The sequence below is a fragment of the Heteronotia binoei genome, chromosome 12, assembly GCF_032191835.1.
Source record: "Heteronotia binoei isolate CCM8104 ecotype False Entrance Well chromosome 12, APGP_CSIRO_Hbin_v1, whole genome shotgun sequence".
Lineage (NCBI taxonomy): Eukaryota > Metazoa > Chordata > Lepidosauria > Squamata > Gekkonidae > Heteronotia > Heteronotia binoei.
In genome coordinates, this window is record NC_083234.1 from 53,827,607 (window position 1) to 53,850,612 (window position 23,006).

The following is a 23,006-nucleotide window of genomic DNA, read 5'->3' on the forward strand; positions in this document are numbered from 1 at the left end:
GGTCTAAACTAGGTACTGCCCTTAATTATATAAGCATTTCAGGCTGTTTTGCACAACCATGGACAATCAGTGGATTTTTATACACCAGCAACTGGACATTGAACATGTGGCCTGGCTCCAGTGAAAAATAATGCTGTGTCTGAGATGCCATGCAAGATTCCTCTCCTACATGATGGCCCATTTGTCTTTTAAAGCAGTGTAGGGCAGTCTATGGCAGAGTAAATGAACGCAGCCTACAGCAGGACGGTGGATAGAAACTTCTGCAATAGCCTATTTCAGAAGTGGCAGGAGCAGCAGTCTTTGGTGCAAGAATAGGAGTGTTACAAGCACATCCCTTGTTTCCTCTAGAAATGAAGGCAGGTGAGCTGATAGCCAAGTTCAAAGACCTGATATTTTGTGTGTCTACAGATTTAATTGCAAAGACCAACACCTCCATCAGAGTATACTTCAAGAGCATTTGTTAGAGTTACTTTGGTATCACTAATCACAATCAGAGTAGAATAATTGATAATATCTAAATATCTCTTCTTCCTTCTCCAACTATGGCACTTTAAAAACTTCTAAAGTTTGTACCCACAGAAAACCCCCAAATCCCATGACTTGAGCACATCACAGTAATTATTGGCAAGATCCTGAGGGTCACAGCGGCTAGTAGAAGCTCAGTGGTTGAATATCTCGCCCCTTGGAACAGCAGTTCTCCTTCCTGCTAATATGAGATTCCCCTCAGTTTACAGTGGTAGACCTGGAAGCAACCAGGGGCCGTTCAAGACCCAAATATTCAGGGACTCTTTGTGTGCATGGAATGAGTTGCATGGTTCTTTGGCTCCTGAGCTCTGACCCCACAGGAATTGCTTTTTGAAACATCATGATTATTTTTGCAAATATTGGTATTTTGCAGAAGTTATTTCCCTTCTGTTGGCCAGTATGGCTAAGGAAGGTATGGGGTTCATCTTGAAGTTAGGGATGGATTGATCATAAAGCCCACCAGGAAAAGTTCTGGGGGGCTGATAGCTTATGGGGTTCCCCCCCAATTGAGGGGACCCCAGTTCCCAAGTAAGGTGCGGCCTTCACATGTCCTGCCCCTGCATGGTGAAGGACGTGACCGGCTGAGTAGGCTGTTTCTCTCTTTCTTCTTTCTCAGTGGGATGGGGGCAAAGGACCTTTTTTCAGAGCCCTTTTTTCTCTACTCTTGCTTAAAATCCCAAATACCCCATAGCCCTGCATACATTCTCTCATACCATTCCCACATTCTGGAATGTTCCCACTTTGAAGCTTATTTTTCTAGCTATAAGGACTAGTAACTTGTTTCTTTCTTTTTTTTTAAAAAAAATGCTGGAATTCTCATAGATGCTAAATTCTCTCAGATGGCGGGACATTCTGTGTTCCCGCAGCACAGGAGCAAGGTGCTCAGAGCACACAGCTCTCCTCATATCATACCCAAGGACACTGCATTTCATAACCAAAGCAGTCTGACAAAGGCAGCAAAATTAGTCAGCCCCGCCTTTCACATTGTCAGAACATAATGTCTTAATATCAAGGGCCAATTTCAGTTTAATAGGATGACAAATTGGACTCGCTCAGTCAGAGCTGTTTCTGCATTCCTGACCACGGCACTGCTTAGCTGGTTGAGTGTGCTAGACATACATCCTTACAGTGCCCCCTCCTGGTAAGGGTGAGAAGGTGATAATAAATCCAAACCACCAAAAAAGAATGAAGAATCCTTCTTGCACCCACACAAGGGGCCATGGCAGCCAAGCATTGTGCCTCTAACAGTGGTCAGTCAGATTCCTCTGGAAAGCCCACAAGCAGGCTATGATGCTGGCTGCCGTCCCTCCAGATGCTTAAGCACCAGTTTCCTGGATCTGATATGAATTTCTGATATGCTCTCTTCCCCAACATGCACAATCCCATTCCTTGCCTACAATTTCATGAGGCATGCAAAAACAATAAAAACAGCTGTTGCATCTCTGAAATGTCAGAGAGAGTCTATATGACCCGAATGACATTTTTTTCTGGGCCAAACCCTGTTGTCCCCTCTGTGCCTGATAGAAGATGTACCCATTTCCCACCCCTATTCTCTTATTCAGGCCTTGGCTCTCTCACCATTCACTCCCCCCAGGAACCGATATTCAAAAGGTATATAGCTTTTGAGCATGGAGATTCCATTTAGTCATAGCTGATATCTGTACACCTCTTCTTTCTGAATGAGTCTAATCTCTTTCTGAAGCCTATCTGACACTCTGCCTGCTACACCACGCTAGCTTTTTCCACTTAAAGGCAACAGATTGTCACTGTGTTGTACAATCCATGTACTGTGGGCACTTGATTTTTCTCATGTGTGTGTAGAGTAATCATCAAGCTACAGTCAAGGCGTGTGCAACTGAATATGTGACTGAAGCCCCACATTTATCCCTGTACTAGTACCAAGTTCTGTATGTAAAGCGAACAAGGGTTGGCTCTTTTTTACGAACGGATGGACGCGCATGCACACAGAATGTATGTGGGCTCATTGTAACATGTGACCTTGGTTTGCATCTTAGCTCTCACACAGACCCAGAATCAGACAGCCGAACAACCCTGAGAGACGGCAAGCTTAGAACATCACAAAGTTCACTCGCGGAATTCACTCCTGCAAGATGTAGTGACACCACTGGCTTATGTTGTCTTTCAAAGAGGATTAACATCATTTAGGAAGAAGTCTATTGAAGGCTACTAGCCAGGATGGCTCAATGGAACCACCAAGGTCATAAGAACAAAAAATGCTCAGATGCATCAGAGCAAAGATCTATCTAATCCAGCATCTTGTTTCCTACAGTGGATGAACAGATGCCTTTGATAAAGCCCACAAGCAGGGAATGAATGCAGTGGCTTTCCCCTGAGCATCTGAGATTCAGAGGGTAGACTGCCTTTGGGCTTGGCCAATGTGGTATGGTGGTTAGAGTGCTGGACTGAGGAATCCCCACTTGTCAAGTGAGTGACCTTGACCTTGGGCCAGTCATTCTCTCTCAACTTAACCTACCTCACAGAGTTACTACGTAGATAAAAAAGGAAGAGGGAGAAAAACATGTATGCATGCTATCAGTGTTCCCTCTAAGCTGAGTTAGTGTGAGCTAGCTCACAATTTTTTAGCCTTCAGCTCACACTTTTTTGGCTCAGTTCAGGAAAAATGGCCCTAGAGCAAACTAATTTATGCAGTAGCTCACAACATTAATGCCAGTAGCTCACAGCTTTAATGCCAGTAGCTCACAAAGTAGAATTTTTGCTCACAAGACTCCATAGCTTAGAGGGAACAGATAGACCCTGAATTTTTTGAAGGAAAGGCAGGATAACAAATATACTAAGCAAATAAATGTTTCCTTTAGCCATCACTGCTAATAGTCAATGACAGACCTCCATCCGTTTGGCTAATCTTCTTTTAAACCCATCTAAGCTAGTAGGCACCTCCCCATTGTATGGCAGCTGCCCCTCAGATTGACCTTCCCATGGATTTCACACACTCCTGGGCCACATCCTAGGGGCCAGTATTTGCCCAGCTTAATTCAAGCTGGCAAAAAAAAAGAGGGAAGCAGATCTTACAGGGCCACCATGGCACAACAAGACTGCCAGTCCATGGTGGGAAGGCGTAGTGGCCATCCCGAATGAGGCAAAGCACGAGCAGAGTCAACTCACTGGCTCCGGCCCAGAGCTACCAACCCTAAAAACCACTTCTCAAAGAAAGACAGAGCTATTGTGGTCCCTTTGCACTGTCATTTGGTCAAATTATCCGTACAATTGCAACCACCATTATCAACAGCAGCCACTATGAGAGAGCTGAGCTAGCTCCCCCCCCCCCCCACACACACACACCGCCTCTCCTCCCCAAACAGTTCATCTCTTAGAACGCACCTAACTGGAGAAAAGACACGGCGTGGAGGGGAAAGTGAATCCTGTCGCCATGGCAACTGAAGTTGGAAATAGTAGACAGGAATCAATGTCACCTCAATGTGCAACGCGACACAGCAAAAAAGGAGGGTTGGCTGAGAGCACAAATACCCCTGCCTGGGCTGTCCTTGGATCCGGCTCTCCAGAAACACTATTGGCAGCTCTGAAGAGCTCCGGTATTGAAAAACGGAGTCATTGCAGGAGTTTCTGGGATAGCTAATAATCAAACAGGCAACGCATGTTCTGGGTGCAAGTTATAACTTCCTTCTCACATCATTCTAGCTATGATTCAGGTGTTCCCAGACTTGTCAGTCATAGATATCCTTATTTATTCAGTCTATAGCCTATCCGGTCCTAAAAGGTCAAGGCATGTTATAAAACCTTAGTTCAGCTATCCTCATGTGTTTCAGATTTCCATGTGTAACTCCAACATGAAAATTGCTACAGACTTAAGACTGGGAACCAGTACACTGTTGTAATAGATTGTTATAATGATATTGCAATTTAGCTGATTTTTAAAAATGCCTGAAAAGACCAGCACACCTGCTGATGGGGAACATCCACTACAGGAGCTGAGGTGTGGAAAATGGCACCAATGCATCTTTCCATGAACAGAGCATCCAAAGGTGCTTTCAGTGTGATCTTTCCAAAAAGATAATGCCAACCCAAAATTGTTTGAATATTCAAATGTATTTATTTACGTTATTTATCATCACCTTTCTCACTTGAACTCAAGGTGGATCCTACCCTTCTCCAAATACTCATTCTATTGTAGAGAAGAGTCATCAGACAGTAAAATCCAACTGCATTCTCAAAATATTCAAATGACTGCACCTTAAAACCATGCATCAATCAACATTTCTAAGCCTGTAAAATCCAACTGCATTCTTAAAATATTCAAAGACTACACCTTAAAAAATGTATTAATCAACATTTCTAAGTCTGAATCTGGCCCATGTGTGGATCGATAGAATCAGCAAATGGGACGAGGTTCAGAGGAGAGACAATTTTCTACAAACTTGGGGTGACCCCCAGGTTTGCAGGAAAATGCCAACAGTAAATAAAAAATGGAGAGGGTGGGAAATCTCCCCCCCACACACACATTGCATGCGCAAACAACACAACTTGTCCCAGTTGCTGCCTGATGGTGAGGCAGCGGCACTGCAGGTGAGCAGGAGTAGGGGGTAGGGTTGCCAAGTCCAATTCAAGAAATATCTGGGGACTTTGGGGGTGGAGCCAGGAGACATTTGGGGCAGAGCCAGGAGCAAGGGTGTGACAAGCATAACTGAACTCCAAGGGAGTTCTGGGCATCACATTTAAAGGGACAGCACACCTTTTTAAATGTCTTCCTTCCATAGGAAATAATGAAGGATAGGGGCACCTTCTTTTGGAGCTCATAGAATTGGACCCCTGGTCCAATCGTTTTGAAACTTGGGGGGTACTTTGAGGAGAGGCATTAGATATTATACTGAAAATTTAGTGCCTCTACCTCAAAAAACAGCTCCCCCAGAGCCCCCAAAACCTTCAGATCAATTCCTCATTATACTTTATGAGAATCAATCTCCACATAGGAAATAATGCTCAGCAGATGTTTCCCTCCCCCGCCCCCGTTTTTGGTGACTCTGAAGTGAGGGATTGGCCTCTCTACTCACGAGTTGCTGCCAACTTCTTCAAAGTAACACAGACACACCATTCCAAGAGGAAGCCTTTCAATCGGAGATTGAAGCCTCCGGAGATGGAAAGGCACATGGTCCTCTGGGGGCGGGGCTTCCCCCCCACTGACCAGCTGACTGGGGGTGGGAAGGAGCCTGGGAAAGCGGAAGAACCCCCGCTGGGACCTGGGGACTGGCAAACCTAGTAGGGGGTGAGAAGAAAAGCCACCCCCCCCCCAACTATGTGATCTGGATAGTAAAGGGGCCATAGCTGCCGCCACCATTGCTTGAAGTAGGTGGGGAAGGGGAGCCCACTAAGTGAGGTTGGGAGAAGATAGGCGAGTGGACAGAGTGGTAAATGAGAGTAGGTGAGCAGAGTGATGAGGAAGGGAAGAAGGTAGCATGGAAAGGCAGTATGCTTTCAGGTGAATGCTTAGGCCCAGGGCTTTTTTTGTAGCAGGAACTCCTTTGCCTCTTAGGCCACACACCTCTGATGTAGCCAATCATCCAAGAGCTTATGGGGCTCTTAGTACAGGGCCTACTGTAAGCTCCAAGAGGATTGGTTACATCAGGGGTGTGTGGCCTAATATGCAAAGGAGTTCCTGCTACAAAAAAAGCCCTGCTTCGGCCCATTTAATTAAGTCATAACTTTCCAGGGTATACAAGTAATAGCTGCGTGAACTAGACACCTGTATTGCCTGATCTAGCAGTATGTAGAATGTGACCTCTCCTGTGTTGGTTCCACTCAGGTTGTTCAATCACTCAGCAGGACTATAGGAGGGCTTTGCTTATGCCATTGCAGCACAGGGTGACGTGCACCATGGCAAATGAGCTTATAATACCTGTATTCACTTTTTGTGCACATAACAGACAAGCATACGGATGCCATCCTACTGAAAATGGATGCCCAGACCGGGGCTGTGGGAGAAAAGCTTGGGCTTGGAGACTGGGCTGGAGAACCTCAACGTCTGATTCTTTGGGCAAACCACTCCACAATCAGGAAGCCTCAAAAGCACAAGTGTCAGAAATGGAAACTAATAATGTTCACAAGGACAACATTTTGAGTCAAAAAGCCCCCCCTTCAGTTTTGCTTCTCTCTTGCACACCTCAAACCAGGAGTCTTAATTTTTAAGCTAGTTCATATTTCCTTGTGATGAATGCTTCCTGTTCTCTGTGGCTTTTTAATTGGGACATAGAAACAGCAGGAAAGAAACACTCAACATTGGATAGGCCAGGGCCGAAAAGACTCACCAATGACAGATTTAAAAACACAAGCAGAAATGCAAAAGTGCCCATCCCTCTTCCTCAAATGGCAGTGTTTAAACAAGTGCATGGCGAGTTGTCACTTTAAATTCATGCCAATTTGCAAATCACCCGGCCAACCTGTGATGAAAGGTGCTGAAGTAGCGTCAAGCATTATTACCACAATTATGTTTCCATACACACTGATCAAAAAGAATAAAATGAGGATTAATATTCCCTATTAGCTCCCCCGTACAGCCTCGCTTTTGAACTGCCTTTCCCCATGGGCTTTGGGAAATGAAAGATAATTCAATAATTTCTGGCTGGGGAATGTGAAGAGTGTATGTGTGAGGGCACATGTGTGTCTGAGGAGGAGTGTGTCTTCAGAGCACACACAGCCCTCCCACTCAAAAGGACAGTTTGGATCCCAGGCCCTCCTCTCCTGAGTGGCATAACATTTCCAGTATTCAGCTAGCATACATGAAGCTCCTTCTGACCTCTTCAGGGTCACACAAACCAATGGGAGACAGACTGGAGGCTTCAGGTGAGGCCACTAAAATTACTTTCAAAGGAAAACATTTAGCTAACGAGGATTTAGGGGAGATGCAGACTTAGACGATTTCTCACTAGGCTTGTTCCAGTTTTGGAGCCTTCCCCCCCCCACCAACACTTCTGTCTGATTTTACACAAGCTGCCATGGGGCTGTGACTTGCAAACTCTTTCCCACGGCAAGCAAGAGCCTCTGAAAATCATTTCCTGCTTGCCGCAGGAAAGAGGCAGGGCAAGTCACAGCCCCACGGCAGCTTGTGCGAATCAGACAGAAGTGCTGGGGGTAAAAGGGTTCAGAGACCAAAACAAGCCTAGTGAGAAATCAGTCTGAGGGTTCTGCCTCTGCCTAGAAGCTCACCGCGTGACCTTGGGCCAACAGCTGTCTCTCTCAGCCATATTTAACCTTACAGGGTTGTCGTTACAGTAAAACAGAGAAGAACCTCTTGTATTTTCCGGAGTTCTTTGAAGGAACAGAGGGACAGACAGAAATGTACTAAATAAAGGGTGAAGCAGCTATGGGGATTCCTACTCTGGCAAAACAGTCAAGGAATTCTGAGTACTGCTGAGACAAATCTTGTTAGCAAACATTTTCAGCAGGACAGCAGACATTTCAAAGGCAGAAATGTCCACCAAACATACCAGCATTTTGCACTTCTTGCACCCCTGTCCTTCTGTTGGCAGAGGCAAGTCAGGAGTCTAGGTGGCACATTCCAAAGATGCAGAACAGATGTCCTAAATTCAGGGCTGGCCCTAGACTGTCTGGCACTGTAGGCAAGGCTAATGTCTGGCGCCCCCCCCCCCCCCCGCACACTGATAACATCACCGAGTTACATGGGTACCCCAGAAGGCTGGCACCCTAGGCAATTGCTTAATTTGCCAAGCGGCAGGGCCAGCCCTACCTAAATTTGCATCCCTCATATGTGCCACAATTGCCATCTTTTCTTAGAAGATGCAACTGCGTGTTTGTTATCTTGGGTTTCTAACACAGCAGGTAGCCGAGATGAGAAATAGAGCAGAAAAAGGGGGGGGGGAGAGAATCACACACTTCTTAGAAGGTTTCTGCCTGCAACTTAAGCAGCCTCTGCCCATAAAAGTGGGCTCTTTCTCTGTCATTTTTCTCTTGCCACAAAGGAATCATTTGGACAGCCAGAAGCCCTGGTGAGAATCTCTTGAAAGGGGGAAAAATTATCCACAATTCTGCCATGTGCTACCCTTTTAACAAAACAGGTCACAGTCCTCAGTATTGTAGCCTGTCATCATGTCTCCTACTTGATACGCTCAATAAAGCTACTGTGGATTCTGTAATGCACTCCAGCACTTCAGTCTTGTCAGCCCCACATTCTACATAAACAGTCATCTAATGGCACATCTGGGCTGCTAGGAACTCAGGGTCAACTTGATAAAAATGAAAAGGTACAGATCAAGGTGAAAATGAACCCATGTGCTTGTACTTTGAGGTACTCTGCTTCTGAACATTGAGGTTCCAAACAGTTACCAGGAAAATAACCCATTCTCCGCAAATTTACTTAATAACCTTTATATACAGATGAAGCCACTTTCTACTGAATCAGACCATTGGTCTATCAAAGTTGGTATTGTTTGTTCTTACTGACACACAAGGTCTCACATAGAGGTCTTTCATATCTCCTCCTACTTGGTTTTTTGAAAGGAGATGCCAAGGATCGAGCCAGGGACTTTCTACATGCAAAGCAGATGCTCTTGTCATTGAGCCACAGCTCTTCCCCAAGTTAAGCCACTGAAGCTAATGGCCATCGCTATATACAGCCCTAGGATTTAGTTGGAAACAATTACTCTGATGAAAGTTAACTTAGGTGTCCTTGTCAAAGCCTGGAACCTCCCTTCCATATAGACTACCATGAGTTCCATGATGGAAGAAGGGGCGGGGAGATATAAATGTAATTGATAAGTATCTTGTGGTTGTGAGTTCTGTAAATTAATAGTGCATGGCATATGAAGATGCATTTTCTTTCATTTGTCTCACTAGTGCCAGATCAGCTTCACTGAGCAACCCCAAGTTCTAGAATGATGATGTCTGTGGCAAAAAAGTGGATCACAAACTGCTTGGGAAACAAAGGGAGCTCTCCACCCTGAACGGACCATATGCTGGCTTTTTAGGACAGAAATTATATATGTACTAGTGGGGAGTCTGCAAGGACTTGTAGGGGATCACTTCATTCCCCCTTGTATCCCTTCCTCCTCCTACTGCCTCATCACTATTGTCTTTTGCTGACACAAACTAAGGACCAAACTAGATGTGGCTACATCCTTGTGGTGGCCATCACAACACCATCATGATTTTAGTCATTTCAAAATGCCATAAGGGCCTGATTCTGATGCAGCCTTATTTCTCTCACCTTTGCCTTAGCAGGTACTGAGATAGCTCTCCCCCCCTCCTTCAAACTTGTGGAAAGATGTGTCTTGTCTGTCCATGTCTTCAGTCTGTGGATTTATGTATCCATAGATGAGGCCATGTTGAGAACCATGAGATGTAGTGGATTAAGAGCCAATAAAGATAGTTACCAACATGGTCATATTAGCATGTAACAAAGAAGCAGAAGCCCAAGTGGAGTCAGAGAGACAGATGGGCAAACACAGCCATTTTTATTTCCTGAATGCATCCTTCTGCTTTCTATTGTATAAATAAATGGTTGCTATACTTTCCTACAGGGAAAAGTAGGGAGCACTGCATTTGGCAAAGCTTAGGTTAAGTTCTCTGCTTGGGGCAGCACTGGAACCAGGGTGGAACAAAGCAGGCAGCTGCCCTGGCACAGTCCAGAAGAGGACACAGGTGTTACTCTCTCAGAGGAGCCCTGGCGCTGTCACAATGCAGCCAGCTCACCTGAATGTCAATGCATTTAGAATGAGACCCTGCTCTCCGTATCTCTCGAGTCCCCAAAATGCCCACTCACCAGGCTTGGCAGTTGTGTGGGGAACAGACTGGCGGTTTCCATCCCCCTCCTCTTCCCCTCAATGGCCCTTATGCTAGCATAAAATAAGCTTGCTTCCCCCTTTGCACTTAACTAAAAGAAACAGCCCCATCTATGGGGATGGATTCTGCCAGCAGATCTGTATGCTGAGATTTTTGCATAAGGTGGAGGTGACCTTGACTGTGTTACTTTCCTGCCCCCCTCCTCCCACAATCCATCTTTAATACTTCTCACTTCACATACCCATGACTGAAGCCACTGATAAATCCTCCAAAATCATTTACATATAATTTCTCACCGGCACCAAGAGTCGTTATCTGAATCCAGTTGCCGTTGACAGTTTAATGATAATCGCTTTCTGTTTACGTATCATCTAGGATAATGTTCTTATTCTTCTTAAAATTCAGTCCTCAGGATTTTTTTTTTTTAAGGGAAGCAGTCACAGACCAAAATTATAGTAATTTTCCCTTCTGGTTCGAGCAGTTTAGTAAACAATTAGGTTTCAATTAAAGACTGGGTGTTCCTGCTGTGGGGAGTGCCAGTTCATTCTGTCTCTGCTCTCCTCAGAAGCCACGCAAGGAAGAATTCTCCAAAAGGAAATTGTGCCATTAAAATATAATTTACTTTTGAACACATTGTGGGGTGGCAGTAGGGGAACTGATTCGATACTAAATGGGAGATTTGTCTAGTTTATCTAGCTATGTCTTTAGGAAGCTCTTTTAATATGCCAAATGAATCCAGACCCATCAATGTAAGGAGGTTGGTTTGTGAAGAGCAGCTAGGCTGAGTTTTGGGCTTATTATGATTGACTCTAAAATGGAAGGAGGCAGAGAAACCTGGACTTGCTCCTGTGGCCAGAAGGCCTCTTAGGCTGTTGGCATGGAAGAATTTTACTATGGAGATTTTGAAGCTATTGCAGAACATCTACTCCACATTCAGAAAGTCCTGGTCTAATAGGCAATAGATTCCAAAGGATGTATTTTTTCACTCCGTGATAATTAAATTGTGGAATTCTCTGTCAGCGGATGTAGTGATAGCCACAAGCATGGATGGTTTTAAAAGGGGATTTGACAGGTTCATAGAGGAGATGGCTACTAGCCATAGTGACTGAATGGAACTGTCATACTTAGAGAGGCAGAAAGCCTCTGAATATCAGCACTAGAAGGCAACATCAGAGGCCTCGGCCTTTCTGCCTTACTGGCCTTCCACAAGAACAGGCTGGCAATAGTGTTAAACAGAACCATGGACTAGATGGACCATTGGTCTGATCCAGCAAGGTTCTTATGTTCTAACACTCAAAATCTCCCATTAAAGGATCTCGAGTGTGGGGAAAGACTCTTCTCTACCTGAGATCCTGAGAGTCACTGCCAGCCAGAACAAGCAAAGCTGAGATAGGTCATCCAAGTGACTCTGTTCAAAGCATCTCCCTCTGTTCAAGTGACAAAGGTGGACAGGAATCACATTATATGGATTTTTTCCAAAGCTCCCAGCCTGCAGTCGAAGTCTGCAAGATCCTGTATAGGGATGACAAGTGGGGTTGCAAGGTTTCCTGGGCAAAATAGGGGTACACACTGGCATTGTGCCAGCATTTCCTGTGAAAACTCTAAGTGATGACATGACATCAAGGGGGGATTAGGACTGGCCAAGAGCATTATGGTTTAACCAAAGAGCTTTTTTAAACCTTAGACCATCCCCCTGATGTCACGACAACACTTCTGGTTTTTGCAAACCAGCTTAATGCTGGCACAGCTGTCCCTGCCTCCCAAATGCTCCCAGGACCTGGCAACTCTTGTGGCGGATTCAGAAGGAAACACATTTGCACCCAATGCATACGTTAGTTACCTCACGGAGCTGACTGCCACAGGATACAGTCATTGGCTTACATGGTTTCAAAAAGGGATCAGAGAGCTTCACGACAGATTGGACTTACCATTTGGTGCTCACTTAAGCCCCTGTCATTGACAGTGTTTTGCACATGTCTTTTTTCACACAGCCTTATGTGAGAGAAGTCCAGATCCCTCATCACATCACACGGCCTGATCATCCATGACCCTGACCCTCCTGAGCCTGCTTCGGCGGGGAGGGCGGGATATAAATCCAATAAATAAATAAATGGCCTCAGGTAGAATCATCTCTTCTACCATGGGTCACTTTGTAGAAAAATAGGTGCTGGAGCTCATCCAGGGATTGTTATGCAGCTGCACCTACTATTCAATGAACAAGGTGGGGAGGAGAAGGGGGAACCCTCAGAAAGCTTCAGGAGCTGTGCTCCTGTGAGTTCCTGCTGAATCCGAGGCCTGTCTCTTACAGCACATATGCAAAAAAACAAAAAAACACAACTCCCAAGGCAAAGATGTAATGCTCTGTCATGATAGCAACTGCATAGGTGCAAAATTGTTCAGGGTGGATGGCAGGCAGGCAAGTAGATCAAAAGTGTGAATCCCAAGTGACAACGACTGTCAAACACATTCACCTCTCAAACATGTTCACGGTGAAGTCCATGGAGTTCCTAGTGAGAAGCAGGCTGTTGCACCAGGGCTCCAGATCCTTGTACCACAGCTTCCCGGTTGCTTTGCTACCCAAAAGTAATAATATCCCTATTTACTAATAAATTATAGTAACAACTGCTAGTCCCCAGAGGGTGAAGTGGTGCAGTTCCTTTTACTTCTTTTCTGGTTAATGAGGGGCGATGGTTCAGAATACAATTGTCCCCTGGCTAATTTTTACTGGAATCTGGGCTGCTGTATATCCTGAGCTTTGAAACAAAAAACCATTCATCTGAAGGGAGGCATCTCTCCTGGGACTGCATGGAAATAATAGCTGGACGTAGAGTCGCAAACTATTCCTCACCAAAGGAAAATACTGACTCCTCTCATCAAAATCTCCCTCTGGGCGATTCTTTTCAGATTATTTCTTCAAGTGGAAGCCTGCAAAAATATAGCACTGCGGAAGAAAGCCTGGATTGGAAGAGGGACGGAAAGGAGCCAGTTCCAAAGTTTTGTTCAGATCTTGAACACCCCACCCCCCTACCCTTGGCAACCAGGATGGTTAATTGGGAACAGAGCCTTGGAAGCAGTTCATCTGGGAGAGCTGCAGCATGAATTGCCTTCTACCACCTTCTCCCTAACTGCTGACCTTTTTTAGCCTTCATTTGGCTCCACCCTTTAAAGCAATCAGCCTGCCCTGGTTTAGGATGCCCAGGATAGATACGATGGACAGACTTATGAGCTTTCCGGGTCAGGAGGCACCGTTGATCTACTGGGAGACAGATCATTAAGATTCACTTTGGGGGGTGGGATAGTCAGAGACCCTTGAAGACACACAGGTTAGTCACTTCATTTATACCCTATCTTTCTCTCCAACAGGGAAGAGGAAATAGATGACCTCTGTGGGGACAGTCTCCAAGAACAGGAGCTCCCTCCTTTTCTGCACAGCCAAAATTGCCAACTTTGTTCTCATTAGCCCAGAATATGGCTGGCATGGCTCTTTGTTAAGAGTAGAGCTTTTTTGGTAGAAAAAGACCAGCAGGAACTCATTTGCATATTAACCCTAACACCAAGCCAGCCAAAACTGCGTTCCTGTGCATTCCTGCTTAAAAAAAAAGAGCCTTGGTTAAGAGTCTGGTGGCTGAGTTTCTGCCTCTTCTCTTTTACCACTGCTCTTCTGTTTGGCTGCTCATCTGGTTTTCTTTGAGGGTTTAATTTAATTGTATTGATTTCACCTGCTGCTTTTATTCAAACTTTTTGGGAAAGAAGAATTAATATTACATAAGAGTTAATAAAGAGCTTTGCCCCTCTCCCATCATGTTAAAGAACATAGAAATTTACAGAAATAAATGTGAAAGATTACCAGCGTTAGTGTGGCCGTAGCCCTTCAGCCTTTTCTATCCATGAATGCTTCAGAATTTTTGAATCATTACTAACGAGGCCTGCTGGTTGTTCAGATACCCATTTCTTTTGCCTCCTGAATCTGCTGGGCTCCCAGCATCTCTTGTCTCCCTAAATGGTTGCCAATTTAGTTTCTGGAAAGGCTCTTCTTCTAACTGCCTGGGATGAGAAGACAATTTTCCTTTCACCAGCTAAATTTCTGTTAGAGGCATTAAAAGCACAGAAGCCCTGCCAGAAAAAAAGTTGGTGATGCTACTCTGTGTCCTGCTTCCAGGTAACAGCACTCAGCACCTTCTGTCTTCAGGTCCAAAGGGAGAAAGTTCTCTCCCCAAGATCATTTTGGCCCCAGGGCTTTGGTTTTTATTTATTTTATTGTTGTGAGGATAAAACGGAGAAGAAGAGAAAGACCAGCTTCACAATCACCCTACACCGCTCTGATGTTCCTCTTTTCAGTGTGGCATCCTTCTGATTTCCCACTATCTGTGCCAGGGCTTCAGCCTGTGTCACCATTTTTGCACAGCAAAGAGAAACCGCTAAAAACCAGTTTCTCTTTGCAGCACAAAAACGTGACACAGGCTGGAGCCCCGGGGCAGATAGTGGGAAATCGGAAGGACGCCACACTGAAAAGAGGAACGTCAGAGCGGCCTAGGGTGAGTGGGAAATCGGTCAATGATATAACCTCCCCAAGGACCTTTTGGGAGAAAGGCAGGGTATAAATGAAGTAAATAAGTAAGTAGATGATATGAATTGCAATTATACCCCTTCCTTCCTCCAATGAGCTCAAGGTAGCATTCATGAAATTCATTCCATTTCTTCCTCTCATCAGTCCTCTGAGGTCTAGGTCAAGAGACAGGCAACTGGAACATGGTTCCATGATGACCTTCACAGCTGAGGAGGATTCGAAAGCCCAGGCCTCCACGCACTGCTCCCCATCCTCCATCTTCAGCTTAACGGGCTGAACCCATCAAAAAGACAAGAGCAGTAAAGGATCATCACAAACCCTACACGAATATTCTGAGATTCCACCCCCACCCCCCCGGCAAGTCAGTGACAAATATGTATCTTGACAAATTTGGAAAGAGGCTGGAATATTGGAGCCTGTTTAAGAGGCTGCTCAGGGCTTTCATCTAAATGCTTCAGCCGTCTTGTGTTGCTATCGGCGAAAATCTTTTCTTTGCATCCTGAGCTGTTATAAAGTCCCCAAAGCTCCCAGATTTGCTCTGCCATGCAAACAGGCCTGGTTGGCCCTGGAGGGCATCAAGGTCAGGCATGGGGGAGGGGGCAGAATTGGCAAAAGGACCATCATACATGGGGACAGGGCCAACACTGTCACTTTGCACGCAGCACCTAACACGTGCAATGACAGCACAAAGCCAGTTCTTGCATTTGCTTTGCACAGCCTTTGCGTCTGGTTAAGAACTCTCCCGCCCCCAACTTAGATCTGGTACTGAATCGAGAGACTGTTTGAACAAAAAGCTGCTGGACCAAAAATTCATTAACAAATCTGATGTAAATTTTATCAATAGAACCTGCCTAGAGAAAATATGCAGCATTGTGTCAGAAGAAGAAAAGCTATTTTTAACCCCCAAACTGAATGATGGGTGTCAACACTGATATTGGTCTGGCAAACTAGATCATTATGTTGTGATTTGGGCACATGGATTAACAGAACCCATTTGAACCTTCAACATTTGAATGGAACTGGGATGCTTCAAAAATTCAGGTCCAGTCCTAGTTGTGAGCAAATCCGCAAACATGGAGGAAGCACAGAGGCTTTGTGGCAGAGCACGGGCTTTATGTGAAGATGGCCCTCAGCATTTCTACCTGAGATTTTTCTCCACCCGAGACCTTGAAGAGCTACAGTCAGAGCTTTTTTTGAGCAGGAATGCAGTTGCGGCTGGCTTGATGACAGTGGGTGTGGCCTGATATGCGAATGAGTACATGCTGGTCTTTTTCTACAAAAAAGTCCCGTGTGAAATAATGGTGATATCAGGGGTGTGGCTTAATATGCAAATGAGTTCCTGCTGGGCTAATTAAAAAAAGCCCTGGTCATAGCCAATCAGAGTCAACAGTATTGAGGTAGACTGATAAGGTTGCCAGCCTCCAGGTTTGAACAAAAAGCTGCTGGACCTTCTCCCACTTTTACAACTGATACTCCAGCTGGCAGAGATCAGCTCCCCCAGAGAAAATGGCTGCTTTGAAGGGTGGACTCTATGGCATTGTATCCTGCTGAGGCCTCTCCCCTCTCCAAACCCCGCCCTTTCCCAGATCCACCCCCAAAGTCTCCAGGTATTTTCCAACACAGATGTGGCAACCCTATTTAAGATTGACCAATGATCTGCCTCAGTAGAATGCACTTTTGTATGGTCCAAGACAGAGCACATGCTGTGCATGCAGGTTCAATCCCCAACATCCCTAGTTAAAGTATCTTTGCTACAAACCTTAGGAAGCAGCAACAGACAGCACTGAACTAAACTGACTTACAGTCCAGTGCTGGATGGACCCAGGAACTTCTTCACGTGGGGGCAATTCATATAATCCGCTACAACAAGGTGTGGCTTCTAAAACATAAGACAAATTCTTGGAAAGTCAACCAGTGGCTGTTAGTCAAGAGGCCTCAATGGAACCTCCATGAACAGAGGCAGGTTCTCTTTGGATGCTGGGGACAAACAGGATGTCACCCTCATCGCTCACCTTGCAGGTTTTCCAAAAACACCTAGTTGGCCAAAGGAGGAATATTTGGTTTAGTTCACTTCAGGCAATGCTTACTTGACACCACAAGCAACAGCAGATGACCAAACCCTCATCAGTCCATTGCTGGATTGCAGTAAGTCACAGTATTCCTCAAATTTGGTTGTAGGTTCTGGTATGTCCACTACTCACGATCCAAGAAGACACCCTCCCATTTCAATACTTTGCACAGTGCTAGGCAGAATGCTAAGCTATAAGCACCATCATGTGATTGCCAAGCTAAAAACTTCCAAAGATTTCCAAGAGCCAGAGCAGAAAGTCTTCCTACCAATAACATCCTTACAATTTTGGCTTTCCAGCATTCAGAGGGAACGCATCACCCTAGTAGATGAGAAGCACCTCCTGGACACAACCAACACATCTGAAGACCTCTCCTAGAACATCATCACCATCACATACTGACTCATCAGCCATATCAGATGCAGGACCTGATCTTTGGAAGCCCTGACTTGTGTGCCCTTACCTCCTGCTTGCTTTGTGATGGCACTTCAATTGGGAAAGGCCCTCCTCCTCTCAGCTACTCACCTGGTGCACTGAAAATAAGGCACCAGGAAGACTTTTGGATTTTGGTTGATTAGGAGTGTGGACTTTACACCACTAACATCTGTAGAACCTGGTTCCCCCTTTTTAACTTCATAAACTCCTGCTCCCTTAGCAAATGTTTCTTTCATTGATTAGATACTGGGTTCTGACTTGTAAGGGATATGACTGACAATTTTTGTCAGAGTTGTTTATTTTTGAATTAGCTTCTTTGGAAACTTTTTTTTTTAAGGTTGAGAAGTGGGATATGAATTTTTAAAATAAAACAAGAAAGCTCAGGAGAATGGCTCACAGAAGCTGGAGTCTTCAAGTGGCTTCCACCTCCCCCACCAGGCCTTGGGGTTCTGAGGAAAGGCTGAGCCCACGGAAAACTGCACAGGACATTAACACTAAATGGTCTGGCTGGTTAGACTTCTGTGGTAGGATAAGCAGCTCAGATACTGGGCTTTTGGCCAGGAATGCGTCTTTTTTGCACAGCCAGAACCCCACTTTGAAATCCTCATATCAGAGCCCAGATGTTCTTAGGTTTTGCCCAGCACTGTTCCATGGGGTTTTAGTCATTTCTGCCCATCCTCTTCCTCTCACAACATCACCACAAGTCACTTCATCATCCCCCAAAAGTTCTTTGGAGAAGCACAGCTGCCATGTCCCTCAGCAGTGTTCCCTTCTCCCCTCAGCAAGCAGTGACCTCAGGAATAACCATAGGCCCTCACATTCAACTTCCACAGCTGCCTTACAGAAATCCTCCCAAAGTCTCAGCTTTTCCTACTTCCCTTATCCAGTGATGTTGCCTGAGGGAAGTAGGCTGACAGAGTCAATGGCGGTAGTCAGAATTCTCAAAAAGCTGCTGGGGCTCCAGGAGAGCTGACCTTACTCCTGCCATGATTGATCTCTCCTGCCATGATCTCTCCTGCCATGATTGATCTCTCCTTCTGTCAGCATGCCACTGCCCCTCCTAGGCTTTGGACCCCCAATATAGCCCCTAAAGAAGACACCTCTGCCCACTATTCTGCTGTGTGTGTGTGTCAGTAGACTTGCCAGTTCCCAGTTCCTGGTGAAGGATCCCCTGGTTTTGTAGGCTCCTCCCCACTGCTGCCCAGCTGGCTAGCAAAGGGAAGCCCCACCCCAACAGCCACAATGTGCTTTTCCCCACCTCAGAGGCTTAGAAGTTTGAAAGCTTAGAAGAAGTTTGGAAACTTAGAAGGTGTGTGTGCCTTTAAATCTCAGTAGAAGCAAAGCTGAATGAGGGTTGAGTGAACCAGTATGGCTGTTCCCAGTGAGTGTGTGAAGCTATGAGAAAGGAAGAGAGTCCAGTCCCTCCATTTCTTTGACATTCCTTTCAGAAGTTATTTGCATAGCAAAGAGTAAACTTGAACCTTTCATTTTCTGTGTTTGTCTGAAGAAGTTGGTGGAAATACAGGAGATAGTTACATTCCCAGCTCCACTCCCAAAGTCTCCAGATATTTCTTGGCAACCCTAGCACTTCATAAGCCTAGTGGCCACCAATGGATTTCTTGGCGTCCATTGCTTCTTCAAAAAAGCAGCTGTTACCCTACAGCAGAGAACAAATCCTGACTTTTCCCTATCTTGATGGAGCAGAAGATACTTCAACAGGAAAACACAGAAGGTATCATCTTTGAGTCAGCAGGAAGCACCAGTTCAGAAACATCTGCCTACATGGTAGGAAGATGCTTGGTTTGCACCCTTCTAATATTTTGTAACTGGGCCCAGCACGCCATAGCAGCTATTTTGTAACAACACCTACTCCCTGTTCTCAAAATTCCAGAAGTGCCCACAGACTCAACAAAACTGGGGATCGCTGGCTCAGCCATGCCAGGATCAGCTGCCATTCAAGCACCGCTGGCGTTTGAAGTTCAAGAAGCATGGAACAACTGCTGCTCTCATTTCTCATGTGTTCCATTTTCATTTTATGCTCATTAATATTTCAGTCAACCCTTTTGATTTTTCTGCTTTTCACTGTCAGAGTGGTAGGTCTGTTTGTATTGTGTATGCATGTTGTATGTTTGTGATGTGCATACATGTCGTATGTCCACACACCCCCTTATGCAGTATTTACATGTATGATGGGCATATTGTACGCATTTAGGATCAAGTCCTCTGCTTGAACCCTTGCCTGCTTATGACTCTTGGCTGATCATGTTTCTTGATGGTTTCTAAAATAAGATTCCACTCACCAAGGGCGTCCACCTCTTGCATAAAGAGATACTCACCGTGACACGGAATGGGGTTGGGGCTGCTGGCTCCATGCTGGGGTTCTTCTCTGGACCTCCACTGGGCATCCCACGTCGCTGCCCAGTCCTCTCTGGTGGGGACTCTGAGAACGGAGCAAAGGAGAAAAGGAGATGAAAAAACAAAGCAAACAGGAGAGACAGAGAATGTGCTTGTGTGTGTGAGTGCAGAAATGACAGCCACAATACACAATACATTAGGCAAGGTACCCTTGGGAAAAGACACTTGCAAATGAACAAGAAGCGATGTCTCAGGTGTTGATCTTGGTATGCTGCCTCAGCCCACCACAGTCCTGCTTTAAGCAAGCAACTTTCCAGAACTTGAAGTCCTCTACAGGCAAGGAGACTAGAGAGACAATAGGCAATAGATAGAACTCCCTCACTTATAATCAATGGTAGATAGATAGGTAGGTAGGTAGGTAGGTAGGTAGGTAGGTAGGTAGGTAGATAGATAGATAGATAGATAGATAGACAGACAGACAGATAGATAGACAGACAGACAGACAGACAGACAGACAGACAGACAGACAGACAGACAGACAGAAATTAGAGTGAATGGTTCGCAAACTGGCCAGGCTTCTGCTCTGCATCATATTCCTGATGGCATCACAAGGACAGTTAAGCGGCCCAGAGAACCTCCTACACTCTGGATCCCTCCCATTCTATATGGAAGCTCCTCAGAACTTCACAAGGCCAGAGACTCCGCAGAGCTGATATCCTCCAGCCCAGGCTGAAAGGAGTCCTGTGGGCCCTATCAAGCTCCCCTGGGAGTTCCTTGGGGCCTCCAGGCTTTTCACAGGCTTGAAAACAGAGCTTTAAAAAATGAACAGGATCAGCCTCCCTAAATCTAGTGAGCAAATCTTGATCCAATTCAGATCCACCCCACTTCTAGTTATGAGCAGGCTTAGCAAGTTGCTTCAGAACTCTCCTTCCACAGCAGGTTCTGCTTACATTCCAATGGGATCACCTGACAGCCCTCTCTAGGCCCAGCCCCAATAGCTGTGTAACAGCACAAGCATCTGTCAGCTAACTGCTGTGATGTCATAGAATGTTTAAATGGTTACATAACTGACCGGGGGGGGGGCAAGTTCAGGCACAGGTTCTTGAAAGATCAATGGAGTCATAACAAGGGGTAGAAAATCTGTTAGGTGGCAGGAGAGGGGAGACTAACACTGCTGTAAGACCAGGCGGCTATTGCTGAAATAAAGTAAGAGAATTCAAAACCAATTAGCTAAATCTGAGAATGAAATTTTCCCCGCTGTTACTAGATTTTGTGGCACACAGGTCCTATGTTCAGCTGGACCCTGGTTGTCACTAAGACACACAATGTTGCCACCTTATTTATAAAGTGCTTCATTTATACCCTACCTTTTCCCCCAAGGGGGACCCAAACCAGTTTGAATCATTCTCTTCTCCCCCATTTTACTCTTACAACAACCTTGGGAGGTAGGTTAGACTTCATGAGTGTGAATGACCCAAGGTCCCCCAGCAAGCTTCCATGACAGTGGGGATTCAAACCTAGGCTTTCTGGATCCTAGACCAATACCGCCTAATCCATTAAATGTAAACTAGTCTTCCAGAACCTAGAATGACACTCTAGTCTTAACTATACCACACTGGCTCTCCACCTTGTTGAAGCTAAGGGGGTCAAGGTCTGATCCCTGCCTGGATGAAAGACTATACCACTTTGAGCTCCATGCTAAAAAAAGAGAGAAAGACTATAAATATAGTAATAATATATAAATGGGGGGAAATAATCAGAGGTTGCACTGAGAACAAGCAGGACTAGGATGGCTATGCAAAAGTTATCAATGTTGTTCTCACTTGATGTTCATTAATGTTTCAGTTTATCCTCTGTCTTCTGCTTTTGACTGTTCACACTGTAGATTTGTTTGTATCATGTATACATGTTGAATATGCCACCTTCCAGAGTTTATGCAGTGCTTATGTGCATGATGCATACATTGTGTGCACCAACAATTCATTTGCATGCACAAAAGTGTTGAAAAATGAGAAAAGTTTGATGCAGGGAAATAGGAAATGGTGCAAAAATAAAGATTCATGGATTCAGGTTTCACAAGGGAAGGGCAGAACCAAAATGGGGGCCTTTGAGCCAAAACAGCAGGGATGAGAAATTCAATAACCACCTCTAGCCTAAAGTGGCTCCTTGGATCATGGCCCATAGTTTAATTTATATGAGCTGTGTTTGCAAAACAATTGCAGGCCCATGGAAAAAGCAGCAAACCAGCTCAAAAGCCTGCAGGAATCTGGAGAGCGTACACTTCAGTTTCCAAAGTGATCAGTATGCATGAGGAGAGGAGGAAAGAGTGCGAGAGACGGAGATACACTCAGAAAGCATTACTAATCACAGCGCTTAGCTAAACAGTCGCGAATATCAGTCAAGTACAATATTTCACCAGCGGGCGTGCCTGATCACCAATATTATGACATTGCGGCGACCCACAGCTGGGAATGTCACAGTGGAGAACAATGGCTGCTGATGCAACACCGGGAGAAAAAAACAACATGTGGGGCTGAGCCTCGGAGAGGAGGGCAACACAAATTAGCACATAGAGAGACGTCGGCAGCAACCCATACTTTGAGGCGACTGAAACAATGCCCCACGCAAAACTGGCAAAACACAGAGGGCACTTTCATCAGCCAATCTGCCATCCCTCTCCATTCGATGGCACCTTCTTTGCCTTTTCCAGGTCTCTTCTCTAAAGACACAGCTGAGCACAGAAACCCTTCATCCTCCTCTCCAAAGGGGGGCCAACACCTCACCTCCTTCGTCCACCTGCTTCCTTCGATGGTCCCTCACCTGTTGACATTCAAAGAACTTTGAAGCCTCCCAGAGCACCTGCTGTCTTTCTCTGCACCATTTCAGCAACTCAGCCAGTTGCTTTGCATGATCACTGCCACAAAGTTCCTTCTTAGCATTACAATGTGGACTAGAAACTTGTAGCCACCAAAGAACTGCCTGGTTAGTTCAAATCATCGTGGAAAATTCACCCACTATCACATACTAGTTTTTGGCCCTTAAAAAGCCAGAACTGGATGAATCTTCCTTCCAGGGCTTCAAGTCTAGCCTAATGCCCCTTTAGCATCCCCCCATGCCTGCCCACAGTCACACCTGTCCCTGGACAATTTACCTCAGTGGTAGTCAAACTTGCTTAATGTAAGAACCCCATAGAATAAATGTTAGATGTCTGAGAGTTGCAAGACATGAACATCAGATGTTTGAGAGAGGAAGGAAGGAAGATGGGG

At 45.4% G+C, this 23,006-nt stretch overlaps 1 protein-coding gene across 2 annotated transcripts in view; it reads right to left on the reverse strand.

Moving 5' to 3' along the window:
- The window catches only part of DAB2IP (DAB2 interacting protein), a 230,839-nt gene that overhangs the window by 176,185 nt on the left and 31,648 nt on the right, over positions 1 to 23,006 (reverse strand). For both annotated transcript variants that reach the window (XM_060251744.1, XM_060251745.1), the window contains exon 2: positions 19,722 to 19,825. In XM_060251744.1, coding sequence (XP_060107727.1) covers positions 19,722 to 19,825 — 104 coding nt within the window. The remainder of the gene's footprint in view (positions 1 to 19,721; positions 19,826 to 23,006) is intronic.